The 16,286-nt window shown below is 45.0% G+C and overlaps 1 protein-coding gene across 1 annotated transcript in view; it reads left to right on the top strand.

Annotated features, from left to right (window-relative positions):
- Positions 1 to 16,286, top strand: part of CTDSPL2 (CTD small phosphatase like 2) — a 31,616-nt gene that overhangs the window by 4,892 nt on the left and 10,438 nt on the right. Inside the window, exons 2-3 of the mRNA XM_032122934.1 lie at positions 12,171 to 12,379; positions 15,671 to 15,809. Of these exons, the coding sequence (XP_031978825.1) occupies positions 12,188 to 12,379; positions 15,671 to 15,809 (331 nt within the window). The 5' untranslated portion in view covers positions 12,171 to 12,187. The remainder of the gene's footprint in view (positions 1 to 12,170; positions 12,380 to 15,670; positions 15,810 to 16,286) is intronic.

Here is a 16,286-nt window from a genome sequence, read left to right as displayed (position 1 = left end):
TATGTATAAAGAAGAGTGTTGTTAGCAGCAGAATAGGGCCAGGAAGGTGATGCTGCAGGGCGTGTTAGCATCCTCAAAGCCTCAGAGGGAAGAGAAGGATCCTGTCCTTATTTAGGCTGTGTTTGGGAATAGCTAATTTAAGTTTAAAAAGTAACAGGAACTCTGATCAAATCAGAGCAGTTGTTCTGAGCAGTTTGGCCTGTGCTGCACCAATTCAGTCTAAATCATAACTCAGTTTATCCTAGGCCATTCTAACCCGTGATTGCTTTGATTCACCCTGTACTTTAGGAGGTGCTAATTAGAGGAAGGGAGGTAATTCAATCTAAGGCTGAGGCTGTACCACAAGGGCTTCCCTGGCCCCACAGCACCAGCTTGGTTAGTGGGGAACCCCACGCAGGGGTTCCTTGGCTGCACGTGCCCTCTGGGAGCCTCGCAGTCTGGCTGGCTGACAGCGTTCCCCCTTCCCTTCCCTTTTCCAACAGATAGTATTGCCTTGGGAAAGCTGCTGGTTTAGACCCAGCCCAGCACAGGTTTCCTTAGTCTAGGCAGAGCTTTAGGGGTACTGTGTGTCCTCTGCTCAGCACAGAGGGACTGCAGTGCTGGAGCAGAGCCCAACACAAGTGTGTGTGTTCCTTACCCTGTGCCGGGATTTTGCTTCACTCGTTGTAGTTCCCTCCACGTTTGCCCTTCTCTGGTAGGCAGCTGTGTTTGGAGTGTGCACTATTCCAGGAAGGAGGGGGCTGGCTGCAGATGGCAGCTTGGACCTGTCCATTGTCCTTGCTTCGTTCTCCAGTACCCCTTCCAGAGGATGTAACATCACCTGAGATGCTTCTCTTTCCTCCCTTTCCTGGAAGCTTCTCTCATTTTACTATCCTGGGTGTGCTCATTTAAGTGCAGGAGGCTTCCTTTTATATGGAACAGTGCTCTGGGCAGGTGGGTGATGCGTGGTCACCCAATTCCAATCCATCACCTGGGAGGGAAACCCTACAGGTGAGGGCTGAGTTCCTTGTCCTGGCAGTGTGGGCTGGTGGGATGTGCCCCAGCTCTGAGTCTGTGGGATCAGCTGGGAAATGACAGACAATGGTCAGGAGTTCAGAAAGAAAAACAGGGAGCAGGAGAAAACTCCTTATTAGCTCTATGGGCAACAGTTCTGTGTTGGTGCTTGCCAAAGCAAAGCAGAGTGTGAACTAAAGTTTTAAGGTTTGTTTTCAGAGGGGAAAAACAGTACACAAAAAGTAAAGGAAGTATTTAACAAATAGCAGGAATATCTACAAGAATGTTGAAGGTACTTGCAGGCATTGTGAATGTGGGATTTAACTGCAGTATATTTGGTTGAATCACCTACCTCAGTTTGTCTGACACCTTGAGCTCATGTCAAGACCAAGCAGTTGTAGTTAAATCAATTTAAATACAATTGGAAAAGCTTGTTTATTTTGCTTATCAGGCCAGAACTTATAAAGATTACGGAAGAAAATAAAGTTAGTGTAATCTTGATGCTTTTATGTTCTTAAAATTACAGATTTGGAAGAAACTTTTGAGGACTTCATTTTGGCTAAAATAATATTCCTAAACAACTGTAATTACTGTGTTTAGAGTCCTTTACTTTTGTGTTGCTTAGGGACTAGGAAGCTCGCTGGTACTTTTCAGAGAAAGGTCTTTGAGAGCTCAGTTGAAAAAATGGGCTGCAGAGATCCAGGTTCAGGTGAAGAGGTGTCAGACTTAATTGTTAGGTGTAATTACCCTGTTGGACTTATTTGAAGATAATTCTCTTTTGATAGTAGATTGGTTTATTATATACCTGAAAAGGTTTGATAATATTCCATCTCAAAGATTAATAGTTAATATAAAAATGTTGTAAGTCAATTAACAATATAGGGATCCAAACCATAAAATAGTTTAAAATTAGAAAATAAACATTTGTCATTGGTGGTATGTGCTTTCAAAACGAAAACGTCATTTCAAGAGGATTGCTCTGCTCTTTCTCCACTCGATGGATTTTTTGGTCCCTGGTAGCTGGGGGCTCTGAGGTTGGAGGAGTATGTGGAGCTGCTCCTGTGCTATTTGCTGAGAATTCGGGAGGCTCGGTGCCTGCAGATGGCTCATATTTGTCAGAATTACAGGGGTAAAGGCTTGTTTGTTGGTTTGCTAGTTTGGTTTTGGTTTTGCACTGAAGTAACTGTGCCGATAAATCCCTGCTGTTCTGTGGCTCCCTCGGGGCATTGTCGGTACGTGGTGCGAGGGCCAGAGCTCGAGATGAGTCTGGTGCTGGGTGACACCCGCGGGATGTTCTTTGTGTTTCTGGGTTTTACCTCGGGCTGACCCCATCCTGCAGTGGGCCCCACTTAAAGCAGAGCACTGGGAGTGGGGCAGAGGAGGATTTTCCACACCAGACCCAACCTTCACAGCTGGGGCAGGTCTCTGTCCAAGCCCCCTGGCCGCAGGAGGAGGCAGAGGATGCCACACCGCTTGTGAAGTGTGTGTTAAACCCCTTGGTAAAGGAGGGAGGAGCCGCGGCAGCGATAGAGCGGACAAACCGGAGCGAAAAGGCTGTAAGAGAGGGTTCAAAGCCCCCAGTCAGCATCCACAGGATGGAGGCAAAGCACTGAGAATCTGTGCAGTTTTCTACATGTCAGAATGAGGGTTTTCCATGTGTTGCTCAGCTCTCCTCCTTCCCTGTGGCTGCATGGACACTCCCCCCCGGCTCCTGCACTGAGCTTGGCAATAGATGATTGTTTAAATTCAGGTGGGTGGGCTTTGCTTATCCTCTGTGTTCAAAGAGAATTAAAAAAAACGAATTTCTCTTTTATAGCATACATGATACCAAAAGGATGAAGCAAGGAATTTTTTTCCTACTTTAAGGTGCCAGTTTTTAAATATTCCAGAGATGGGCTAGGCAAGGAGGCAAGGTGGAATGTGCCTCTGTGTAGCCAGACTGGATAAGGGGTAAGGGCTGCGCTGTGGCTATCTTTTGCTTGCGATGCTTGAAGGGTCCGTCTTACCTACATAGGTCTGAATTTTCAGAAACCTTGCAGGAACTGAGTACATTTGAAATTTCTGTTCCTCTGTGACATTGGGTTGATGCTGGTCCATGGGTTCTGCATTTCCCAGGGGGGACTGACACACACACACAGTTGTGTGGCAATTGGATAAGCCTTATTTTCTCTAGGAAAAGCTGATCGATGCTTCTGTGCTGAAGGACAGAGCCCATCAAAGAGTGCAGTGAGCAAATGAAACCCATGACAGAAAATACTGTTGCTTTAAAAATTTGTGACCAGATTTCTTAATTAAAATAATTTGCCAGAAAATAAAAGGCAAATGTGGGATCTGATCACATGAACACACAACTTCCAGGCTCGTGGTTGTGCTGGAGCTGGAGCTGTGGCTCCACAGCAGCATGGAACAGTCTCCTGGCTGCTACAGTGCCTCTGTCCAGGGAATGGGCTGGGATGTGTACCTTGGCCGAGAGCCAGCAGCGTGACACAGGATGCACCCTCCGGGCTGGGCTGGGCTCCTTGGAAGTGGGGTGACCCCCTCGGTGCTGCCTATAGGGAGCAGCCCTCTTCCATGGATTGCTTGGAGCCATTCCTGAGCACCATCCCAGAGAATGCTGTGCTGCTGATCCCACCGTGGCTGTGCCAGTGAGCCAACAGCTGGGGGCCTGGCTTATGGAATTACCCATGGATGGTCGTGGCACAGAGCTCTAACCCTGGGCCATGTGGTTCCCTGCTGTAACTGTCCTTTCCCCTCCCAGGAGTAACGTGTTTTTATTCCACCCCTTGTTCCCATGTGGAAATACTCCAGCCTGAGGACACGTCTCGCTGGAGGGTCAGTAGAGCACCAGAGCTGTCTCAGGAGCTGCAGGGCTATGGGGGCTAAAAGAGATGTAGGGAAAGGAGGAATGGGAAATAGAAAGCATTCCTTTCACTTCCATTAAAACATTTCTACTCTCCCACAATTTTGCTAAGTTGTTTCTTCAGCACTGCTAGTGAGAAGTGATGGGTGCTCTGTCATATAGCACATGGTGCAAAGGTGACAGCTAACTTCTTTCAGGTATTTCTTTGGTATTTAAGGTAACTTGCATTAAATTTGTTATTTAAGTTAACTCAGGCCTCCTCAGTATCTGTAAAATTTTCCCGAATGCTAAAGTAGCTGCTTTGTAATGTGATAAATTAACCACTGTCAAGACTTGTGTTACTTTGGAATGCGGCTTGGTGCTTTCTTCATCGTAAGCATTTCTGATGGAGAGGCCAAGCTCACTCCTGATATTGGGGAATGACTAGAAACAAATCCAACAACCGTGTAAGCTCCCAGGTGATACCGGTACTTCTTGTTCTTGCTGATTTCTCTGGTTGAGGATCCCTCAATATGGATTTTCAGGTTGTGTGTGGAGATCAGGGCACTCACCCGTGCAGATTTCCTGCTGCAGCACATGAATCCGTGATACAGGTGCACAACCTCCCTTTTCCCCAACTCAAAAAGTCCCTGAGACCGAAACTTCCCAAAGTAAGGCACGAGCCAAACACCATCTCCTCACTCAGCTGGGCAATCCCCTGGCTGTTTGCAGAGCCAGATCTGCCACTTCACAGCCAGAAAGTTGTTATTTCGTTACATGTTGCACATTTCAAAGTGACAGAGATACATTAGATCAACTTGGAGGTGATGATCTTGTGAAAGAAGTAAGTGAAGTTCAGAGTGAAATCGACTGGAAACATTACAGTGTGGATGCAGGGCAGTTTTACCCTACAAATTTCTGTTGTCATCGGTAGCTTGTGCTTATTGTACTTGGTATTATTGGAATATTGACCAGAAACTTCCTATAACTTCCCACTGAGTAGGCAACAAGGTTTGTTGTTTTTTTTTGTTTTTTTTTTTTTCTTGTGGATTTTTCACCCAAAATAAAACGGGGGAAAAAAGAGAATGAAAATAAAATGTATAAAATAGCTTCATTGTGATGGAATCAGACAGGTCCCTGAAACTCATTTCAGGCAAGTTTTTGAGACTGGTAAGTTTCAAGTTCATCATGTCTCAATATTATGTTTTAAGGTTATATGTACAAACATAACGTCACTCACAAATGAGTACAGCTGTTAAATCTTTAAAACTTATTTTCATGTCAGTTTTAACTGAGGTATATGCACCATTTAATCTCAGATTTGCAGTTTTGTGAGAATGAAGTTTCCATGCAGGAAAGAAGCCAGGATGGGCCATGAAAGAGTCAGGATTAATTCAGCATGTATTCATAAGGGAAAATTATTGGTTTAAACTTTGTCTGGACTCTGAGTAATACAAATCCTGACTGTGCTGGTATTTTCCCCATTCTTAACAGCACGGTTGATTCTTTATTTTAAGTCAGGGAAGCCAGGTGTGAGAAGAGCATGAAAGCAGCCCCGTGCAAAGGGGAGAGCAGAGTTTAACCTCTTGTGAAAGGTTCTAAAAGAATACAGTGTACTAAGGAAAGTGTTTTCCAGGGCAATAATCATATTATCATTTAAAGAGTCTTTATCCTGCAATAAAAATAGTCTGCTATTTTTAAGGCCAAAGGAGCAGCCAGAACCCTTATCTATCCCTTTAAAAGATAGCAACCTGACATGGTCCTGTGGGATACATGATTGTGTCTCTGGTCCCCTGGGAGGATTCAGGTGCAGTGGAGCAGGATTAGGTTTTCTGGTGAAGTTAAGCAAAAGGCAGCTCTGTTGCTGTGTAGACCTTGCAGAAATGCCTAGATTCTCCTCACAAACACAGGAGTTACTCCATGGCTTCCATAGTCCAACACAGCCTTACTTGGGCTTGTTAATCTGCTTGTTTCTGGGTTTGGTTTTTTCTTTTTGGTTAAAAAGATAACTAATATGGGTGAACTGAACAATTAGAACAAGTAACTCCTTAGGGTTGTTTTGTAGTCAGACAACATCCCGGAAGGTCTGTTCAGGAAGCGTTTGCAACCTGTCTATGCCACGGGTTGTAACAAGAGGGACTTGACTTCCATAAATAGGCTCCCTGTGTGCCTGGCAGTATGGATTAAATGTCCAGAGAGCCTGAGGACAGCTGGTCCCTCCCAGAATCCCAACAGGAACAGTGCTGGTTCTGTGGAATCTGTTACTGCTTGTCTAAAACTCGAGCACTGCAAACTTTCCTTTGCCAACCTCTCAGCTCTTGGGAGCCCCACAAGATCTGAAGGTGACTCATGTGAAATTGTCATCTTGGGCAACACCAGAGATTGTAAATAAGGTCTTCTTTCTGCAGTAGGTTTTGGGGTTCTGCTCTGAGGTTTGCTGTTCCATGGTTACCCCAGCTCTCCATGTTTCCTCCTTGCTTAGTGTGACACAAACTGGAAAGCCTGAATTAATTACCAGCATGCACCCTCAGTGCAAAGAGAAAAATATCTTGGCTGGGAGGGAATAAACTTTCAGTTCCAAATGCATTTGGTATAATCAAAACAAAGCCTCACTAGCAAAGCAATGGCAAAACAGAAATATGATGGGTAGAGCAGAAAAATAAAGGAACAAAAGATCTATTTTCTGTTGAGGCAAATTATAAAAAGTTGCCATCCTCCTTTGGCAAAATCCTTCTAAGGACATGTTTGTTTTAGGGAAGATACTCAAACTTTGGGAGAGCAGAAGTGAACACAAGGTAGATGTCCTGAGGGATCGGGGTTTGAACAAGGTGACTGAAGACCAAGGATTTCAAGCAGGATTCTGTTTCAGGTGGAAATGATTTAGTGCCCTGGAAGGTGGGGAGGAGCAGAAAAGAGGCTTTCAGTTAAACAGGGAGAATTTAGAGGCACCTTTGGTAGTTGTAATTCCTTACTTTGTTTTGATGGAACTTTTGATGGAGCTTTATACATTTATCCAGATTTCATAACCCAGCATCAACATTTGAATAGGACATGTTGGGTGATTTGCTATTTTAATAAATCAGCATCTTTTTATTTTGTTTTTACCTACCCTAGACTAGCATCACTTCCAGACTCCTTTGAGTCAGGGTTTCCTGGTTTATTGCTCTCTCAGTTCTGCAGTGGCAGAAAAACACACCTAAACATTGGAGAAGAGTGGCAAGTAGTGCAGTACATTGGAAAATACATCCGCTGGAGTGACACGAAATGGCTGTAATTTTCTAGGGAAGGAGGATAAGTTGGTTAAAAAAGGCCAAGAGTTGTTGAGGGGGAAGAGTCTCAACATCTTGAACTAACAAAAAGTATTTCCTTGAGGTGCGTGAAGTGCTTTGGGGCCTATCTGAGTGAGGGGCTTTACCTGCCAGTCCTTCCCCTTGGCTTTGCTGGATACACCACGGTTGCTGTTTGGCCCACGCTTCTCTGTCCCCACAGCCCTGCCAACGTGGCCCTTCCCTGTGGTGGCTCAGGGGTGTCTGGACACCAGCAAGGGATCTGTGTTTCCTGAAAGTATCCTGAGCACCGTGTGAATGGATCCCAGCCAGCTCTGGGAGCATATCTCCTCCTTGGGATGTTTCTTCACCCTGAAATCTGGGTCACATTGCAGCCATGAACTGTGTTAACGAAACACCTCTGGTATTACTTGTTTGAAAGGAAACCGAACAAAATATCTGGTCTTGGTTCCTCTGTCTGTGGATCTGCCCAGTGATCCAGCAATGACTAAAGGAAACACACATCATCTCAGCAGGGAGGTGTGTGTCAGCTGGGCTGGTTGGGAGTGGGACACTGAACCTGCCACTCTCTCAATTTCAAACCCCTCAGTTGTCACAGCTGTTAAATCTGGGGACAGGTCACAGCTTTGTGCAGTTGGTCACGTCTCCATCTCTGTTTACACTGTGCATTGATGCTCTTGCTCAAAATTTAAAAAATGTTAAAAAACTATTTACTTTCTTGGCTTTGTGTAAAAAATGTTCCAAGAAAAATCCCAGATAAATAAATAGTAGAACTTTTTCACCTCTTTGTGTTGCTGTCACCAAAGTCACACTCCGGACATGTTCACGGTGTCTGAATCCTCTGGAGCTCCTGTGGTGTGGAGGCTTGGGATGGATTGATTTCTGTGGTGGCAGTGCTGTGTTATTCCTGAGTGCCAAACTGAATGGAGAAATTGTTCAACACTATAATTTCAAAATTTCTTGTCACTTATCTCTTCCTATTGTTCTTCACCATTGTTCCTTTACCATCTTCAACTTTTTCCTGTATCAGAAGGCCCTAAACCCTGTAATTAGATGTGCCTTGCCTAATTTTCCTTTTAATAGTTTGGGGAAAAGTAGAGAAAACAGCAGTGTCATATGTGGGAAATAAACCATCCCTAACTGCAGATTCCATGGAGGTGTGCTCTCAGTTGGAAATATGAGTCATTCACAGGAATTTCTTTCCTGTAAGTACAGTGTACCTGTGCGTGGAATAACAACAGTATTCACAAGGTAGGGAGCCTGACACTTGGTGTGTGTGGACTCAGGAAAATGGAATTTATTGCAGCCATAGCTCCTTCAGCTGCTGCTTTTTAAGAGCTCCTACATTTTATTTTCCTGTCCCACAAATTATTGATTGGATATTCCTTTTAGTCCTTCTTTGCCATGTAATTCTCTCTTGAAGAACAAGGTTTTTCCTTTTTTTTCCCCACACTCTTTCTGGGTTTATTATAAGTGTAGAAGTAATTGAAGACAGAAGGGTTTTGGGGGGTTGATTTCCCTTAGCAAAACTCCCTGGCACAGTGGAAGAGGCAGTGCCAGCCTGGGCTCAGGTCCTTGGTCACCTGGCTGTGCCGTGGGGCCTGTCAGGGATGGCACGTGCTGGGGAAATCCAAATCCCACAGGTTTGAGGAAGGAAATTCTCCTACGTGTTTAGACTTGATTATTTTGACTGTGTTAAGTTTTGTAGCCTGGTTCAGGAAAGAACCACGACTATAATTCAATAAAAACTCCCCCGCCAGTTGGATCCAGTACTAGGAAAACAAACTCCTGTCTCTGAGAGGATTGTAGGTACCTGTTGCTAAGTCCATTAGAGATATTTATAACCCCAGGCTTGATACCCAGGATGTGCAGTGAGCCAAAGGAGCCCCTGGCAGGGCTGTACAGAGGAGCTGAACGTTTCCCTGCTGGATAAATATATACTCACCACTGACAAATATTAAATTGGTTCATCTTTTGTCTAACTGGTATTTTTTTCAGTTCTAGAAAAATCAGGCAACTTAAACTAGAGCAAATCGGAAGTAATATTTTCATTACCACACTGGAATTTTGTTAGTGTCAGTCTCCCCATTTTACAGTTTTCTTTAATTCATTTTTGCATTTGTTTAGTGTGGCCAATGCAGCAGTGTGGGCACAGGCCCTGGGGCAGGGCCTGTCCCCTGAGGTGTCACTGCTGGGACACCTCCAGTGCTGGGGGCAGCTGGGGGCCCCTCCCAGCAAGAGAGACCTGGAGGAGCTGGAGCCCCAGGAGCAGCTGAGGGAGCAGGGGGGGCTCAGTCTGGAGAAAAGGAGGCTCAGGGGGGACCTTGTGGGTCTGCACAACTCCCTGACAGGAGTGGGCAGCCAGGGGGTGTCGGGCTCTGCTCACAGTGATCAAGGACAGGATGAGGGGAAACGGCCTCAAGTTGTACCAGGGGAGGGTCAGGTTGGATATTAAGGAAGATTTCTTCACTGAGGAGTTCCCCAGCCCTGACACAGCTGCCCAGGCTAGTGGTGGAGTCCCCATCCCTGGAGGGATTTAACAGCCCTGTGAATGTGGCACCTGGGGACATGGGCTATGGTGGTCTTGCAGTGCCGGGGGATGGTTGGACTCAGTGGTCTGAATGGTCTTGTCCAAGCTCAGTGGTTCCGTGACATCACTGGCAGATCCCAGAAGTCAGCTGGATGTGCCTGTTCCATGTGCCATGGCTGGAGCCTTGCCCCACCCCCACACACACACGCTGCCCAGCTCTGCAGGGCATCGGGCTCGCCCTGAGCCCACTGCTCCACCACGGTGAGTGCTCTGGGAACGGAGCCTCCTGGGACTCCCAGCTGCCTTCCTGCTATCCTTGGACTCTGTCCTGTCCAGCTGTCCAGAATCCACCATCTCCATGGGCTGTGTGATGTCCAGCTGTGTCCCTTGCTGACGCTCTGTTGCATTGCTCGGATGCCCACTGGTTCCCCTTATAAACTAATTTAATGGTGTAAAAATTAAGGAATTTCCCCTGTTAGCTCAGTGAGCTGGTCAGGTCTCTGAGGAGGAGACAAGATCTGAAGTGAATGTGGGAAAGAAATGAGGAGGGAGCAGGAGCAAGGACATTGAGGTGTTGGAGTGTGTCCAGACAAGGGCAACAGAACTGGGGAAGGATCTGAAACACAAATCCTGTGAGGAGCAGCTGAAGAGCTGGGGGAGCTCAGCCTGGAGAGAAGGAGGCTCAGTGGGGACCTTCTGGCTCTGCACAAGTTCCTGACAGGAGGGGACAGCTAGGGTGGGGTCAGGCTCTGCTCCCAGGGAACAGCGACAGGACAAGAAATGGCCTCAGGCTGTGCCAGGGGAGGTTTAGGTTGGATATCAAGGAAAATTTCTTCATGGAAAGGGCTGTCCAGCCCTGGCACAGCTGCCCAGGGCAGTGTTGGAGACCCTGTTGCTGGAGAGATCTAACAGCTGTGTGGATGTTGCACCTGGGGACATGGGTGAGTGGTGGGGATGGTTGGACTGAACTGCCTGTAAGTATGTTGCTGTATTGACCACTGATGGAAAATGCTGAGTATGGACCTGTGGAAAATGACCCCCCATGTTTGCTGGCAGTTACAGTGAATATTCCATGTAGTAATTCTGTGTAACATCATGTTTCACCCTTGGCAATACCCGCTGAGTACTTTACCTGCTAAGTCTGAGAGCAGTGTCAGTACTTGGGTCATTCCTCGTTAGCTGCAACACCTTTGTGTGAGATTGAGATTTACCTGGGAACAAACACAGCTGTGTAACAGGTTTTGGACTGGTTTTCAAAAGTACTACAGTATTTCCTAGTCTGTGACTCATCCCACTGCCACCGTTGCCTTTTCCTAAACAACATGCCTGTTGTGACATTACTTATATGTTAAATGTTGCAGATTGTTTGTTCTGTCTCTGCAGCAATCAGATCCACACTAAATGGACTCCAGAAAGGCAACTTATATGTTAAATGCTATATTTATTCTGTCTATGCAGCAATCAGATCTACCCTAAATGGACTCCAGAAAGGCAGGCACTGATTCCTGTCGGGATAAGCATACAATTTTCTTTAAAAACCTGCTTTTTGTCATGATTTCAGCTAGGAAAGGCAAATTACTTTCTTTCCAGTATTTCTGTGCATTACACCACAGATGGATTTCTTGCTACTTCATTTTTCTGCTCCTGATTCATCATAAGAATGATTTTAAGTGCGAGGAGTCCCCTTCAAACCAGCCCAGCTCTGGGCAGCTGCAGAAGGCACGTCCCCAGCCCGGAGAACAGTGACATTGAGGCTTGGGTGTCACAATACCAGCAGCACACTTGGAGGCTGGAGATAAATGGGATGTATTCCCTGGAATGGCCTTTTACTCTGCTTTAATAAATGCTGCCCTTGCATGAATGTTCCCAAGGTCTGATGTGAATCCCAAACTCAGCTCTATTAAAGCTCAGTTTGGGTTCCTTTTCAGAGCTGCTCTGTCCTCACCCACACTGAGTGCACAGACTCATGATTCCTTCTGTGAGCACTTGACAGGAATTTAGATTTATGCCTCATCTCAAATTTAATGTGGAGACTTGCAATGAAATATTTTGAGGAACACAGAGAGGGAAGGACTTCTGGGTCACAGAGTCCAGTCATTTGGGGCTGGAGACAACAGGCACCCTACAATCAATCCTTTCATCAAGGTAGTTGACGCCCTCCTGGTTGACAAGGTGTGATTGTTCGCAGGTTGGACTCGATGATCCAAGAGGTCCTTTCCACCCTAGATAGTTCTGTCATTCTGAGCAGGTAGGTTTTTCCTCCCCGCCACTCGGATTGGAGGGTTATGCCAGACTCACTGATGTGCTGGGTGCTGTATCCATGGCCAGATTATATCCATTTGTTCCTCTAGCAGTGTGGTGCTCTCACTGAAATAGCTCCCCTGTGCTGTAAGTGAAGCCGTGCGGCGGGAGGGGAGCGCTCGGCACAGCATCACCAGCGTTATGTAATTCCTTGGTTTCAGGAGCTGCAGCTTAATATGTTTCCTCAATGAGTAAGTATTCCTGGTTTTTCCTTTTATAGCTTTCCATGTGGTACCCATGAAGATGAGGCTGAGGACACGGAAAGCTTCCCAGCAGTCCAACCAGCTCCACACGCAGCGGGCGCTGCGGGCCAAGCGGAAACACTCGGAGGTGGAGGAGCCCTTACCTGGCGGCGGGGGAAAACCACCCAAAAATGAGACGGGCCTCTTGTCTTCAATCAAAAAATTCATTAAAGGAAGCACACCCAAGGTACGCCAGCTGTGGGCTCCTGCTTTACTTTTAAGTCATAATCACTTCAAATTTGATTGAAAACCAGTTCTGTTAAGAATTAATCATGGGGTGGAAGCAAAACATAAAAGAATTGAAGGCAACAAGTGCCTGTGAGTTATGTCAGGTAAAGCAGACTTTGAAACCTTCAGGAGTCAATTGTAGGCGTAGTTAACAGTCCAATAAATCACAAGATTTATTATCTGGTGTTTCTTTGTAAAAGTGTCAAATAAATTCAGTACATTCTTTTTAATTTCTATTTTAAGGATTCCTCAAATCCAGATTCAAGGAATTACCAGTACTGACAACTTAGAAAAGCCAGTCTGTAGGCATAAATTTGTTGACTATTTCTGGCAATTTTATTCAAAACTGTTTAGGTGTCATTTAATCAATGAAGGTCAAACCTCACAAATCCAAGTGCCATGGATTAGATGCAGCTGCTCAGTGATTCCTGCAGTGAGCACTGCCCTGCTTGGAGCATCACATCCAGATCTTGTTGGGGAAAACCACAAAATCTCATGTCTTGGTCCAGCCAGAAGGCTGAGCTTTACTGATCTGCCCATGTAAACACCTGTTGCATGTGCTGCATGGACATTTGAGGGCAAAAAATACACACACACACACACATATATAAAACTTTGATAGGCTGAATGTAATCTTGCAATTGCTTCAAAAACTGGCATTTTTTCTCTAGATGGAGGCCAGTTAAAAACCCCTCATCATTCTGTCCCAGCAGTTTAGATGCTGGCATTATGTAACTGCAGATTTGAAAGATTAGCCAAGAAGTTGTAACTAATTTACAATGTATCCCAGATCAGCTACATGATAAATAAAAATCTGGTATAAATTCAGAAGTATTTTCTCGGGTTTGAACTAAGTGTTGAAACAACAACTTGTAACAAGTTGAAGTTCAAATAATCCTAATAATGTAACACTATATTCTTGAATTGTTAAAATTATAGCGAAATTGAGTATTTCATGACATGTTAAACCAAAACAACCTGTCCTAGAAACAGTGAAATACTAAAGAAGAAATATCTCAGCAAAAATTAATGGTTAAATCTGCTTCCAGGTTTTTTTTATTAAACTGTGATAATTGATCTATTTTACAATCAGTATCTCTGTTGGATCTCAGGAGTGCAACATTTTGGTTGCAAAACCTCTGCACTCAAATCTAAGCAAAAAGTTTACATTGGAATTTTTAGATAAGGGAAATATGTCTGGTTTTCCTTTTCCATGTCTCTTTAAGGTTTTGTGAACTTCCTTCCTTCCCATCTTCTCTTCCTCTCCCAAATCCCGGGATTACTTTCCATTCTGTTTTTTCTTGTCAGGTTTGTTGTCATGAAATGCCCCCATTTTTGTGCTGTTCCCTCCCCCGTCCTCTCCCGTGCCTATAGCAGGCCTTGGCATGGTTCCAGTGCCTGAGCATGGCCCGCCAGTGACTCTGCCAGGCCGGCTTCCAGAGCCTGCTGACTTCCCCAGCTCGTCCTGGGGCTGCCATGGGAACGGCACCGCTCTCTGGATACCCCAGAGTTTGGCCGTGGGGAGGGAAAGTCTCAGTCACCTCTGGGGTTCTGTGGATTTATGGCAGTCAATGTCCCCATAATGTGTGTCTGGGCAATTTCCATCATAGTCACAGGTCATTTATCTGACCATGACTTCAAATGTCTGTTGTTATTCCCAGTCTCAATTCAGGCCAGTCCTTAGCACATTCCTGGCCTCTGGAAACACCCAAAAGCAGATAAATGTTCATGTCCCTGTGGCATTGCCATGTCCCTTATGGCACAGGTGTGATGTCACAGGTGACAGGGGAGTGACAGAATTCCAGCAGATGGCTCTGTAAATACATACAATGGGTATATTCAGTTCTACATCTCTGCAGCAACATTTTCCATGGATAAACCAAGCAGCCCAGTAACATTTCATCCCACTTCACCTGAATTCCCTTCCCCGGGACACTGTGAGCACAGCAGTGTGAGCTTCCTGCTGAGCTGGATCCTCTTCTGCAGGATCAGAGGGATCTCCAGAGGGAGTGGGGTCTTCCTGCCTCTGATCCCATCAACAAGTTTTCCTGATTTCACTGGAATTTTTGTAACTTCTCTACACTTGTTCTCCATAGGGCAGGATGAGAGCTCACCTCATTTATGAAGGCCAAGGGATAGCTTTTCCAAGTTAATGAAGTTCTTTGGTTGTTTTCTCCAGAATAACCTGGAAATGTTTTTCCTTACTTTTGATCAGTTTCATCTGTTTCCTCTCAATATATGGATTATGGTATATACAATATTACTAATTCTAGGTGTTAGTAATTAGGTTGTTTTCACCAAGGTTGTTGGTCAAGCAGAAGGTTTGTGGGATCAGTGGTGTTCTCCTGTCTTCTGCTGTGACTCTCAGTACCTCCCCATGTTGGTATTTCCTATAGCTGCTGTTACAGCAGGGGCTTTAGATTAATTTTTCTGAATTTTCTATTTACTGGTTTTTGGAGCACGCAAACTGTTTTTTCTTTTTAAAGATGTGAAACTGCTGCTCCAGCAAGGTAATATTGTAATTCTAAAATTAAAATTTTAATTAACTTTGATATTGTCTGTGGCCTTGTTATTTGTTATTCAATTGGGTTACTTTTGCCTTGTCTCACACAGTTCAGGGTACTCTTGATGATCATGCTTTAGATTTCAGATTTACATTTTATTGAGTTATAGTAGGTGTTTTGGGGGAAAAGGGGCAGAAACCTGTCAGAAACGTGTGCCTGCACATAGAGCTGTGCACAGAAAATGTGCAGAATTGTCTGGTTCTGTCTCATTGCCATGAGTGCTGCAGGGAAGAGCAGTCACTTACTTCCAGGTAAGGAGAATCCTTGGATTTCTCACAGCTGGGTTTTGCTCTGTACTGATATGGATTGTCACATTGGATATTTTTGGGCAGTTCACCTCCTGTTTATTTAACAGGCAAAGAAATCAAATCTCAAGTAATTTTAGTTGCTTTGTCTCTGCATTTCCCAGCCTCTGCAGCACTGAAATATTTATAGATTGTCTGTAAAGACAATTTTTCAACTACAGCAGCTCCATGTACAGTTTTTATTCCCCATACTTTGATTTAGTTTAAAGTCATGTAAAATCCCAGCTGGCCAGATGTATGTTGCATGTTTTTCATCTGGAAGTGGAGCAGTAAAGGGACCTTTGGTGAACTTTCTCCAGGAGATAACATTCTCTGGTCTGTTCCATGGAAAAAGAGGCACTGTTCAGTATGTTTCTTTTTTTCCCTCTTTTCTATTTTAAGGAAGAAAGAGAAAATCCTACCAAAAGGAGTCGGATTGACCGGGATATTGATAACAACTTGATCACATCCACACCTCAGACAGGAGAGAAGCCCAACAAACAGCTCTCGCGAGTGCGGCGGAAAAGTCAGATGAATGGAGGTCGGTAAATCCTCACATTGTGCATTGCAGTGCAGTGGGAATTCTCTAATCTCCCAGCTGTGCACTGATCCAGGGCAGTTCTGCAGTGGGGGAGGTTGTTGGGGGTTCTGACTGACTTCAGTGAGAGCAGGGTTGAGCTAATCATAGCAAAACAGGATTTCCAGGGGTGTGAGCAACACTTCCATCACACCCCAGACACATGCAGTGTATCTCTGTGAGAACAGCTACTTTGGAACTAATTTAGCTTTTTTTTTTTTTTTTAAATTATTATTCTCAAAGTCCCATAATAATTTGATTTAGCTCTTCTCCCATTTTCTCACAAATAACATGTGAAATGTGACCTCCCAACTCTTGACCTTTGCGGAAGTTACCAGGTGTCCTTCTCCAGGCAAGTTTTGTATCTCTCTAAGGATGGAGATTCCCCTTTCCCTGTGAAAATTCTCCTCTTGAATATCTTTATTCATGACATGATAAAAT

This window comes from Corvus moneduloides, chromosome 13 (assembly GCF_009650955.1).
Source record: "Corvus moneduloides isolate bCorMon1 chromosome 13, bCorMon1.pri, whole genome shotgun sequence".
NCBI classification, from domain to species: Eukaryota; Metazoa; Chordata; class Aves; order Passeriformes; family Corvidae; genus Corvus; species Corvus moneduloides.
The sequence above is the reverse complement of the archived record's forward strand: the minus strand, read 5'-3'. Positions and strand labels throughout refer to the sequence as shown.